The sequence below is a fragment of the Gymnoscopelus braueri genome (assembly GCF_963280865.1).
Source record: "Gymnoscopelus braueri genome assembly, chromosome: 11".
Classification (NCBI taxonomy): Eukaryota; Metazoa; Chordata; class Actinopteri; order Myctophiformes; family Myctophidae; genus Gymnoscopelus; species Gymnoscopelus braueri.
In genome coordinates this window covers 1,019,721-1,032,574 of record NC_137613.1, presented here as the reverse complement: position 1 = coordinate 1,032,574, position 12,854 = coordinate 1,019,721, and the positions used below count along the sequence as shown (strand labels likewise).

Sequence of the window (12,854 nt, the reverse complement as noted above, 5' to 3'; positions counted from 1 at the left end):
TACATCCGTTGACTAGTAATGCCTAGCTAGGACACACAGAGCATGCGCAAGAATCTCATTCATTCATGTCTGAAAGCCCGCGAGCAAACGGTTGTTGTTGTGCCTCTCCTGTAACCAATACTCAAGATTCAACCAGTAAAGAACCTCTACTCTTTCAATAACGTGTCTTCATTGACTGAACCCACAAACACAAAGTAATACATGGTGTCAGAACTGGCTTGGAAGAGAAGAGTTTGAAAATTGGAACGATACACGGAATCCACGGAGAAAAAGGAATCCGAGGAATGTAAGATGATGCAATAAACCGGCTGAAAAAGACGACAACGTTACTAACCTTTGAGAACTGTAAACGGAGCAAGAATGGAAGCTTTACGTCCACCAGCAGCTCTTCAGCTAACAGGTAACGTGGCTGAAAACTGGAAGAGATTCAAACAGCGTTTTGAACTGTATCTAGCTGCAATTGGAGCTGATGAAAAGAGTGCTAAAATGAAAGCATCAGTTTTCTTGCATGTCGTGGGAGATGAAGCACTAGAAGTGTACAATAACTTCACCTTTGCTACTGAGGCAGATAAAATGAAGCTACCCAAAATAATGGAAAAGTTTGAAGCTTATTGCATTCCAAAACGCAACGTGACGTTTGAAAGGCACAGATTCTTCACATGTGTGCAGAAAATGGGAGAAAACATTGATCAGTATGTAAATGAGCTGAAAAACAGAGGCAAGACATGTGAGTTCGGTGGATTGACAGAATCACTGATTAAAGACAGGATTGTGTGTGGCATCACAGATAATGGTCTGAGAGAGAGAGACTGCTCAGAGAGTCAGATCTGGACCTGGAGAAAGCCTTAGCACTGTGTAGAGCTGCAGAGACGGTGAGATCTCAGGCTAAAGAGCTGTTAAGCGACACTAGTTGCAATGTGGATGCAGTGAAGAAAGACACACACAGATTCCACAAAAATAAGACCTTTGATGTGAAAAAAGGGGCAGGACAACCATACAAAAATAAAATGGCCAATCAGAAATCTTGTACTAGATGTGGTACACAACATCCACCTAAGCAGTGTCCTGCATATGGGAAAAAGTGCAATAATTGCAATAAAGACAACCATTATGCCCGTTGCTGCAAGAACCAAGCACAGAAAGGCAAGGTAGATGCAGTTGATGATGATGAAGTGGAGGAATTCTACGTGGACGCTGTAAATGATGATGAAAAAGGAGAAAATGATTGGATAACAACACTGAAAGTGAATGACATACATCTTCCATTCAAATTGGATACTGGAGCGAATGTGAATGTCATGTCAGAGACTGACTTCATGAAAATAAGACCCAGACCAAAAATACATAGAGCAAACATGAAAGTGACAGCCTATGCAGGTGCAGATATACCAAAGAAAGGAAAATGCATTGTCAATGTGACACACAAAGACAAAGTGCACAAACTGTCGTTCATCATTGTACCCAGGGATGTGCAGGCCATACTAGGATTATCAGCCTGTGAGAGACTACACCTGGTGAAGAGAGTCTTTGTCGTGGACAGAAAAAAAGAGACTATATATGATGAACTCATGGAGGAGTACAAAGACCTGTTTCAGGGTCTAGGCTGCCTGCCAGGAGAACACACTGTCAGAGTAGACAAAAGTGTGCCACCAGTCATACATCCATGCAGAAAAGTCCCATTTGCTCTGCAAAAGCAACTAAAAGCAGAATTGGACAAGATGGAGAGCCTGAACGTGATTCAGAAGATAGATGAGCCGACTGAGTGGGTGAGTTCCCTCGTTGTAGTGGACAAAAAGAATGGAAAACTCAGAATATGCCTGGATCCAAGAGATCTGAACAGAGCTATTAGGAGAGAACACTTCAAGCTTCCTACTCGTGAAGACATCATGGCACAGTTTGCAAATGCAAAATATTTTAGCAAGCTAGATGCGTCTTCAGGATTTTGGCAGATGAAGCTGGACGAGCCAAGTTCAAAACTGTGCACGTTCAACAGCCCATTTGGCAGATATAGATTTCTAAGACTACCATTTGGTATTGCTTCAGCTCCTGAGGTGTATCACAAAACAATCAACATGATCTATGAGCTTGTAGAAGGAGTTGATACCTCAATGGATGACATCATTATATGGGGTGCCACCAGAGCTGAGCATGATGAGAGACTGAAAGCTGTGCTAGCAGCAACAAAGAAAGCAAACCTGAGGCTGAATAAAGAGAAATGTCAGCTGGGTGTGACAGAGTTGACATTCGTGGGAGACATTCTCAGCAGCGAAGGTGTCAGACCAGACCCACGAAAGGTGTCTGCTATCGAAAACATGCCAAGGCCACAATGCAAAAAAGATGTGCAAAGATTTAATGGGATGATCACATACATGGGAAAATTCATACCCAACCTGTCAGAAAAAATGGCCCCACTGAGACAACTAACTGAAAAGAACATAGAATGGCAGTGGAATCATGAGCATGAAAAGTCATGGACTGAACTGAAAAAGCTGCTCACAGAGGAACCGGTCCTGAGGTTCTATGACCCAGATAAACCTATCAAAATATCATCTGATGCATCACAGAGTGGGCTCGGTGCAGTTCTACTACAAAAATATGAGGACTGGCAACCTGTAGCATATGCATCACGTTCTATGACAGACCCGGAAACGCGATATGCACAGATAGAGAAAGAGCTGCTCAGCATCACGTATGCCTGCGAGAGATTCCATCAGTTTGTGTCAGGACAAGTAATCAGTGTGGAAACTGATCACAAGCCCTTGATTACGTTGTTCCAAAAGCCACTAAATGACTGTCCACTCCGCATACAACGAATGATGATCAGGCTGCAACGCTACTCACTAAACGTTGCATACACACCAGGTAAGCTGATGTATACAGCTGACACACTATCCAGAGCTGTTGACCCAAAGGAGCGTGCAAACACTAAACTGGATGAAGATGTGGATACCTATGTACACATGATCACAAGTGCACTGCCAGTAGCAGATGCGAAGATGGAGCTCATACGGACAGAGACTAACAAGGATGAAACACTGAAACAATTGAGTCAAATCATCAGAAATGGATGGCCCAATGTGAAACAAAACTGCTCACCAGAAACAGCAGAGTACTGGAACTACAGGGCTGAGCTATCTGAGGTCGGTGACATCATTTACAAAGGCAGTAAAATTGTCATTCCAAAGAGCCTGAGAAAGGAGATGCTCAAAAGGATTCATGAAGGACATCTGGGAATCGAAAAGTGCAAAAAGAGAGCACGTGAAGTGATGTTCTGGCCTAGAATAAATCAAGATGTCACAACTGAAGTGTCAAACTGCACAATATGCCTCAAATATCAAGCAAGTCACCCTGCAGAACCACTACACCCACATCAAGCACCAGACAGACCTTACCAGAAGGTGGGTGCTGACCTGTTTGCATGTCAAGGTAAAGACTATCTTGTTGTCACAGACTATTACTCCCTGTATCCAGAGGTCTGTAGACTGAACACCACCACTGCAGAAGCAGTGATAACATGCATGAAAGCCATATTCTCCAGACACGGTGTGGCTAGTCAGGTTTTTTCGGACAACGGTCCACAATTTGCAAATGAGAAGTTCAGAACCTTTGCCAAAGAGTGGGACTTTAAGCACACAACCTCAAGCCCACACTTTCCACAGTCTAATGGATTAAGGGAAAATTCTGTCAAAACAGTGAAAAAACTGATGTACAAGGCAGCAGACAGTGGAACTGATTTCTATCAAAGCCTGCTGGTATACCGCACAACGCCACTCGAGTGTGGTATGTCTCCAGCCCAACTCCTCATGGGACGCCTGCTGAGATCAAACTTACCCATCCCAGAGAACCTGCTCAAAACAAAAGAAGGGGAGAAAGTGAGGATTATCAAAGAACAACAGAAAGAAAAGCAGAAGTTCTATTATGACAGAGGAACACGGAACCTACCTGAACTACACACTGGTGACCAAATAAGGTTCAAAGACAAAACAAACACATGGTCACAGAAAGGGACTGTTCTGAGCCAGGTCCAACCAAGATCATACACCATTCAGACAGAGGAGGGCGCTGTACTGCGCAGAAACCGCCGAGACCTTCTCAAAGCACCAGCCACAGCAAGTCAAGCAACAAAGACTGTTGAACAACCTCAGCAATCAGTCAGAAAGTCCACAAGGACTGTAAAACCAACAAAGAGACTGGTTGTGACCATTTAACGTTTATTTCTTTTTTGCAGAGTGATGTAAGAACTTAAAAAAAAAAAAAAAAAAAAAGTGAATTGTGAATACTGTGAATTTAAGTTTGTTGTAAGCAGCTAAGAGTGTGAGTTGTGAATACTGTTATACTGAGTTGTGAATACTACTGTTAAAATGCAGAGTGCAATTATTCATTTCATTTGATAAAAGTACAACTTTTATTTTAAGAAAAGGAGATGTAATGATATGAGCAAATCCTATTTGCCTACTCGATTACTTTTGCCTGTGTTGATCAGTACATCCGTTGACTAGTAATGCCTAGCTAGGACACACAGAGCATGCGCAAGAATCTCATTCATTCATGTCTGAAAGCCCGCGAGCAAACGGTTGTTGTTGTGCCTCTCCTGTAACCAATATTCAAGATTCAACCAGTAAAGAACCTCTACTCTTTCAATAACGTGTCTTCATTGAATGAACCCACAAACACAAAGTAATACACCGAGGAGCACTTTTTCTAGTTTGTTTATGTATTTATTTATTTAATTATTTATTGGGGGTAGAATGGACGCAGGGGAGCCCAAAAAAACACAAATAAATATGAAAAAAATAATGTCATGGTGTAGCTCGTTAAATGAAGCCCAGACAGCTTGTGAGTCTTACCTGTCTCAGCTCCCGTTGCCTCTACTTCTTTGACATAGTTGGAGGGGAAATACCCAGACTTGCCATTCAAGCTGCCGAACCACCATCCAGCATGACCACCCTGAAGGTACAAGACATAAGGTGTTGTTTATCCACCTGAACTTCCACTATGTATTTTGATGTATTATTAAAAGTTGAACAGTTGGACAACATGCTCTGAAAGAACATTTGGAGAGTAACATCTGCAACCAGAATATATGAAGACAATTCTAAACATGAAACATAATAGTCAAAATATATATATAAATGAATGTGACGCACACACATGTATCACATTTATGTTGTTTGTGTTTTTATGTTTATTTTCAGGATGTTATTTTATTTCTTTATTGTTTCCTAAAACTCAGAGTAGGCAATTATTTTAACCCCTTTTTCTCCCCAATTAATTCCTCCTCTCACACATGTCTGTGTTGTCACGTCTGTTTTATCTACTGACTCACCTGCCAGTGAGGAGACCCCACCAGGAGGACGTTGGGCCTTCGTCCAACTCCTCCCGCCCAACACTCCCTACTGACAGGTGCCCCCCCCCCATTATTTTGATGAGTGAAATGTTTTTATTTGAACCAGAATGGACACATATTCTCTGGGTTGAACTCCAGGTTTGTCAGTAACACACAGTGGGACTTTCCCACTAGTGAAATAGTGTTTGTTCATAAGCTGGTCCAGCCAGCTCTCATTCACTGCAATGTATTTAATCTTATTTCTGGTGAGAGTTTTCCACCCATGAGCCTCATGGCGCATGCCCTGTGTCCTTTCCTTCTTATCTAAGTTCCTTGATTCTGCTAAATCTGGAATTGCAAGACTTCTGCATTTAGGACGTTTCTGTGCATGCTTCTATCGCCTGAAACCCTAGTGCGCCTGCCTGGTACTGCGCCTGCCTGGTGCTCCAATCGGCTGCATTTGGGCTCCAAATACGGCTCCAAAAATAGGGAAGTAGAGGGTACTACCAGGAAGTAGAGTGTACTTCCAGGAAGTAGAGGGTACTTCCAGGAAGTAGAGTGTACTTCCAGGAAGTAGAGGGTACCTCTGTTGCGTAGTCTCGCATCACCAGACAACTATTCCACAATCTCTGAATGCTATATAGAGTCTGGAACTCCACTTCCCGAAATCTGCTTAACGGAAGTTGTTCTATGCTACTCAGACCGGAAAGACATTCCACCAATCACGACGCGGTGCCCGCGGACCTGTAGTCCCAGTGGAAACTAGTCTCGCGTCACCAGACAACTATTCCACAATCTCTGAATGCTATATAGATTATTAACACTGTGGATTAGACAAAGTTCAGAGAGCGTTGACTCGAAAAGAGCTTTTGAAATCTCCATTGCTGCTAACGAACTAGCCATCTTCAACACTTGTTGTTTTGATTCCAGTCGGACTCCTTTGCGCCCCCACTGCACAATGCTAGAACGGAAGTGGGTAGGGGAGGGGCTTCCGCTTTCCCCTTAAGCATGATCAGAGCTTCCGAGTCCCAGACTGTATGCCGGAAACATTTGTAAATTGTGGGAGGCAACAGTCTGGCCACGCGAGACTATATATCAACGAGACTATATTCAACTGAGATGGATTTTTGTAAAGTCATTTGTACATTTGAGTGATTTTGTTCTAGTTGAATATAATAATTCTGACACGTTTCTTTGGACAAATCTGTCATCATTAATGTCATTAGAAGCACTGCATCAGTAGCTAAACTGCTCTGAAACAGATGAACATCAACATTATGTAAAGCAGGTGGGTGCTGCCTATTGTTCTAAGTAACACATTGACACCAGACCACAACACTACAACTAATGGTACATTGAGCTGTATGGTATGGTGTGTGAAAGCCTGGTGATGTGAGGTTAGGGATGACGTGTGAGACCACAGTCTTGTGGACACGCACATGCATGTGTGGACACGTGTGCAATGTGTGCAACTACATAAACACTGTGAGAACACGGTGAGAACACGGTGAGAACACTGTGAGAACACGGTGAGAACACGGTGAGAACACGGTGAGAACACGGTGAGAACACGGTGAGAACACGGTGAGAACACGGTGAGAACACGGTGAAAACACGGTGAAAACACGGTGAGAACACGGTGAGAACACGGTGAGAACACGGTGAGAACACGGTGCACCACCGTACTTGGACCACTACACCACTGGTCACCTAGCCCCGCCCCCTCCCTGTGTTATACATCTGAGTAGCAGATCTTCCATCCAGTCTGTCTAGTTTACAAACTACAATCAGGACACTGACTCCAACCAGGTCAATTGACCCAGGGTGACATGATGACATGCAAATAAACAATAGAAAACCGAAGGTCTTACAAAAGCATCTAAATAGACCAGTAGCCCATTACCAGTATACCACCAGTATACCAGTACATAAACCATGACTTCAATGACGAGCTCTCCTAACTCCACATTATACAAACAGGGTGTGCAACAATATGCAGGGGAATGGCTGAGATGTAATAACAATAGTTAGTAAGTTTGCTAGCTTGGAGTTAGGGAATACAGTAGCTGTCATCCTGCTGCTTAGTGCGTTAGCCAGCCAGGTGAGGGTAATAAATACCTCTTTAATGAAGTCAATGATGTCTCCCACTTTGAGCTCCAGTTCATCCTCCTGCTGTGCCTGGTAGTCCCACAATACCTCACACTGCCTCTTGTTCTGCTCTGCAATGACAAACACAGGACAGAATACACCAGTTAGACCACTAGCCTGCTCAACGGCAAGAAGATAGAGACATCACCTGTGTGTGTGTGTGTGTGTGTGTGTGTGTGTGTGTGTGTGTGTGTGTGTGTGTGTGTGTGTGTGTGTGTGTGTGTGTGTGTGTGTGTGTGTGTGTGTGTCTGTGTGTGTGTGTGTGTGTGTGCGTGCGCATCTCATAGAAACACCATATTCCCCCAAGGATTCCCCGGTCATGACAGCTGTAACCCACGACTTGCGTTGGGGCAACACTTGACATTTCCCTGAACATGATTCCCAATAGGCGGCTCGTGGGCCAATTGCGGCCTGCGAGAGCCAATTGTGCGGCCCGCACACCCCTTTCATAACTTATCTTTACATAAATTGACGTAAATGGAATCGTATTGTGGGGCTTTAACGTAAAAATGTTGTAGGGGCACTATTGGGCCATTAGGCCACGCCCCTTTTTGAGACCATTAAAATATGTAATTTATCACCACTTGTGATGTGTGTGCAAAGTTGCGCAACTTTTCGTGTAAATTTAGGCCCTCTAAAACACGATTCATTACTAGTGACCAACCACCAGGTAACAAATAAAACAAGTGTATTGTTTAATCCCCATAAGTCAGATGTCAAACTATAACTTCACTTCTTGCATCCATTTCGTCTCGTTGTGAAGAAAATGAGACTTTCTTAATGACTTTCTCAATGAGACTTTAACATTTTTCAACATGGAAACGATTATGCAAAAGATATTGTGATTATCTCAAATAATTGTGATCAGGCGATGATGTAATAATTGTGACAGGTCTAGATGTGACACAATAACAGTTAATGATCATCTTTCAATAAATAAGAAACAGTGTTGTCACCTATAGGTTGACCTCTGCCCTCTGCCATGTCTCCTGTATAAAAAAACAAAAACACATTAATAAACGTAACATTCATGACATTAATCTACATAATGTGTGCATTTTAACAGCAATCTTCTTTGTGTGTGTGGAGACTGCTTCAAGTTTCAATGATTAATTACCATTTCAACATGAATAAGATTAGAGTTTGTCGAACTTAAAAACCAACGAAGAAATAATAAAACAACCGAGTCATAAACAAAACAATTATACATTAAACCAAGTTTAAAGCAGATAGAATTACCCAACCCATACAATAATCATTAAAACTTAAAACAAATGGGTAAACTGAAATACAATCCAACACCAGTGGTGGAAAAAGCACTCACACTCAAAGCTTAGTGTATAATTCGTAGTACGATGGTACCGCAGACCAAACATACCATAGATCTACAACCTTACATCGCGGAGTCCCCGCGACACATTGTGATCTTGTAGATCGGCAATTTTCGCTGTGGAAGCCACAGACAGCGTTGCCAAGTCTGCTTATTATAAGCTACTTTGGGCATGTTTTTTCTGTAAAGTCACTTGAAAATATTGGGGGTCCTTGACATGAAAATGTTTGAGAACCACCGCTCTAAAACAACATTCCACAATAAAGTTTGACTGACCTGTCCTAGTCCTAAAAGTATCAATACTGCAATATGAAAATACTCTGTTACAAGTACAATTCCGGAATTCAAAATGTACTTAAAAGTACAAAAGTATTGGCATCAAAATGTACTTAAAGTGCCAAAAGTAAAAGTACTCATTATGCAGAATGTCCCATTTCAAGTTTTCAAATATATAAAAGTCTTTTGAACATAGCAGATCTACAAGCTCACAATGCGTGGTTAATGTATGTGTTGTAATAATACTCAAAATCTACAAAGTATAGTAACTAAAGTTTTCAAATAATTGTAGTGGAGTAAAAGTATAGTATTTGCCTCTGAGATGTAGTGGAGTAGAAGTAAAAGTACTGAAAATTGGAAATACTCCAGTAAAGTAAAAATACCTAAAAATTGTACTTAAGTGCACGGCCCCACAGCACTTTTATTTGACCTCTGGGTGGAATCTGCCAAAATGCTTTGTTAATACAAATGTGTGGATTCATGGAAAAAATGTGCAAGACCATGAATCCACACATTTACATTGACAAAGCATTGTCAGATTCCACCCAGAGGTCAAATAAAAGTGCGGTGGGGTCGCGCCCTAAAGGGATATTTCACTTTCAAAAACAACGTGGGTCTTTTTTCGTCTACTCAGGCTTTTGGGAGCTTTTAAGTTGATTGATTCAGTATTTAGATATTTGATATTCATTTGATCAGACACGCCCCCTTCCTATACAAACCCATTGTAACTTCAAACTCCATATTAACCATGTTAGATTCATCAGAAACACCTGTCCTTGGTTCTGGTGACTGACATCACAATACGTGAGGAGGCCGTGTTTTTTCAATTACTTTTTTCATTTGTTTTTTTCTATATTTTTTGGAAAATTAAAAAAATGAAATACAATACAACATTTGTATTCAATAAATGAAAAAAGTAATAAAAAAAACACGCCCCCTCACATATTAGGAGGGCAGGGTGAGTCACCAGAACCAAGGACGGGTGTTTCTGATGAATCAAAAATGGAGTTTGAAGTTACAATGGGTTTGTATAGGAAGGGGGCGTGTCTGATAAAATGAATATCAAATATCTAAATACTGAATCAAGCAACTTAAAAACTGTCTGGGGGGGTCACTAAAGCCCCCCAGACAGTAAAATGACCCAACATTTTTTTTAAAGTGAAATATCTCTTTAAATACAGTACTTGAGTAAATGTACTTAGTTACTTTCCACCACTTCTCTTAACAGGCTGTCTGGCTGCCGTCGTGCATCATGACATTGTCATGTACAACGGGCTCACGGCGTGACGGCGGCAAAAATGAAACACAGTTTGTTGACTGAAATGCAGAGCGGCTTATTTTCTTTGCTCGCTTGGCTGGCCTTTCAGCCAATGAGGAGAAACTGACAGGAAAGTGTGACTAGTGGAGTCTGAAGATAGATCAGCTGATAACAATCCACAGTACACCACTGCTCACACACACACACACACGCACGCACGCACGCACGCACGCACGCACGCACGCACGCACGCACGCACGCACGCACGCATGCACACGCACACACACAACCCCCCACCAGGGCCGGATCTAGGCATAGTGACCTGACTGCCAAACCAAATCAACATTCAGAAATATATAAAATAAAAATAAAAATAATTAACTATTTGAAATCCACCTTCTCATCTCAAAATTCTGAGAGACATGACAGTCCCCCTCAGTCCCTTGTGTGCAGTGTTGGAAAAGTTACTCAAAAACAGTAATATATTACCTATTACTCGTTACTTGTTTAAAAAGTAATATTATTACTTTACATATTACTCCCTGCCAAAATTAACTCGTTACGTATTACTTTACTTTACTTTTTTGTTCTCGCCCCCAGTAATTGCATCCTTTCTCCCCAAAAGTCTTAATTTGCATTTTTAACATTCACAGTTGTTTTATTCCCTTTTCTGCAGCCTACATTGTAAAATCCTCATTGTTGATTTAACTCCAAAAAGTGTACTGTACACATGACATGATGGGTCCATTTGGTTCTATTTGTACACTCATTTGAATTAAATTTACACTAAGACTTTTACTGTGTATGAATTAATAATTTACACACTAAATGAAATCCACACCTGGGCTCAAACTGATGAGAGACAAATCTTTGAACAACTTCTGTTGTTTATTAAATAAGTTAAGCTCCAAACAAAGTGCTACTGTAGGCCATATGAGGCCAACATGTGCATTTCAATGCAATCCAAAAAAGATGTACATTAGCATAACAAGTTTGTAACAGTCAGTCACTATTTCACAAACAGTGGTGGACAGTAACGGAGTAAATGTACTTGAGTACTGTACTTTCATTCTGAGGATCTGTACTTTACTTGAGTATTAGATTTTTTTGATACTTATTACTCTTACTTGAGTACATTTCCAAGACAAATATTTTACTTTTACTCGAGTACATTTCTAGGAAGGCTATAAAGTACTGAGTACTTTTAAGCCCACTCCACATCCACAACAATGTTTCGCCATGCAACTCCTTGCAACATGGAACTACTTGCAACTACTTGCTACCATTTCCCCCAATGGCAGTTGCAAGGAGTTGCATTGGTGTGGTTGACCTTAAAACAGTTTTGTTGCAAGGAGTTGCGATTAGTTGCATTGGCGGTTTGGTCTTTAGGTTGGCTGTTTTTTTTCTTCCCTAAAATGCAATTGGCCTAACTTCTGCTCTCACACTAGCCATGTTTCTGGCTTCCCCCTCCGTTCGCCTCTTTGTTACATCTTATATGGGTGTATAGGAGTGAAAGTATTTAGTTCTGGTTCCTCAGTCATTTCTATGTTTTTATAGGTGTTTCTGCAGGCTTTGTATAACGTAGTGGTTCTACAAGCAAGCACATCAGTGCAGTGCAGGTGGTTTCAGAGAGTTACAGTACTTCTCTGAAACAAGAGTTACAAGGTCCTATAAATTCATTGTGAAAACATTACAGCAATTCATTGATATCAAAATTAAGAAATGTACATCTACTTTTACTTTTACTTGTATTTTAAGTATTTTTCAAAGCATGTACTTTGGAATACTTAAGTATATTTAAAAGCAATTACTTTTTTACTCTTACTTGAGTAACATTTTGACTGAGCTACTTTTACTTATAGTGGGGTAAATTTGACCGAGGAGTATCTGTACTCTTACTCAAGTACTGGGGTCAAGTACCTCGTCCACCACTGTTCACAAACAGCCCTACAATATTAACCTGAGTGACAGTAATGAGTTTAACAAAAGATAATGTGTTAACTTCTATATTATAGGCTAAAACATTCTGTATGGCTGGATATTTAGTGCATCATTATAAATCTGGTGTCCTACTGTATAACACAACCTGGGTCAGGCTTGACACATGTAAATAATCCACTGAGCATTATAACAAGCCTACAGGATGTGTAGTTTTTATAAAGTGCTTCAGTTCAACTACAATCATTCTGGAATAATCCTCAGCAACACATGCTTTCTGACAGAATGTGGGAACCAAAGAATTTAGGCTAAAACAAATTGACATTTCATTTTCATTTCATTTACTTTTCATTTCCTATTAAAGGAGTAGTTCATCCAAAAAATGACTTATTTTCTATCAATTGCACACCCCATGAAGCCTTGAATTCATGGATTTGTTTTTGTTTTTGTTGCATTCCTAAGCTAATAATTCGATTCCTGTCTCCTACCGACTAATGTATCCGGTAGGAGACACAAAGTAGATTCTTTGTGTCTCCTACCAGAAATACACACGGTCATCAAATTGTTGGCTTAGGAAT

The 12,854-nt window shown here is 41.0% G+C and overlaps 1 protein-coding gene across 1 annotated transcript; it reads right to left on the bottom strand.

The window, feature by feature from the left end:
* Positions 1-4,734: 4,734 nt before the first annotated feature.
* Positions 4,735-8,462, bottom strand: LOC308094869 (CD2-associated protein-like; the record flags this gene model as incomplete). Its single annotated transcript, XM_080441692.1, has 3 exons — positions 8,431-8,462; positions 7,445-7,545; positions 4,735-4,947 (listed from the first exon to the last, which is right to left on the bottom strand). Exons 1-3 carry the CDS (start codon positions 8,456-8,458, stop codon positions 4,735-4,737), a joined length of 342 nt encoding a protein of 113 aa, XP_080297818.1. The 5' UTR covers positions 8,459-8,462.
* Positions 8,463-12,854: the final 4,392 nt, after the last annotated feature.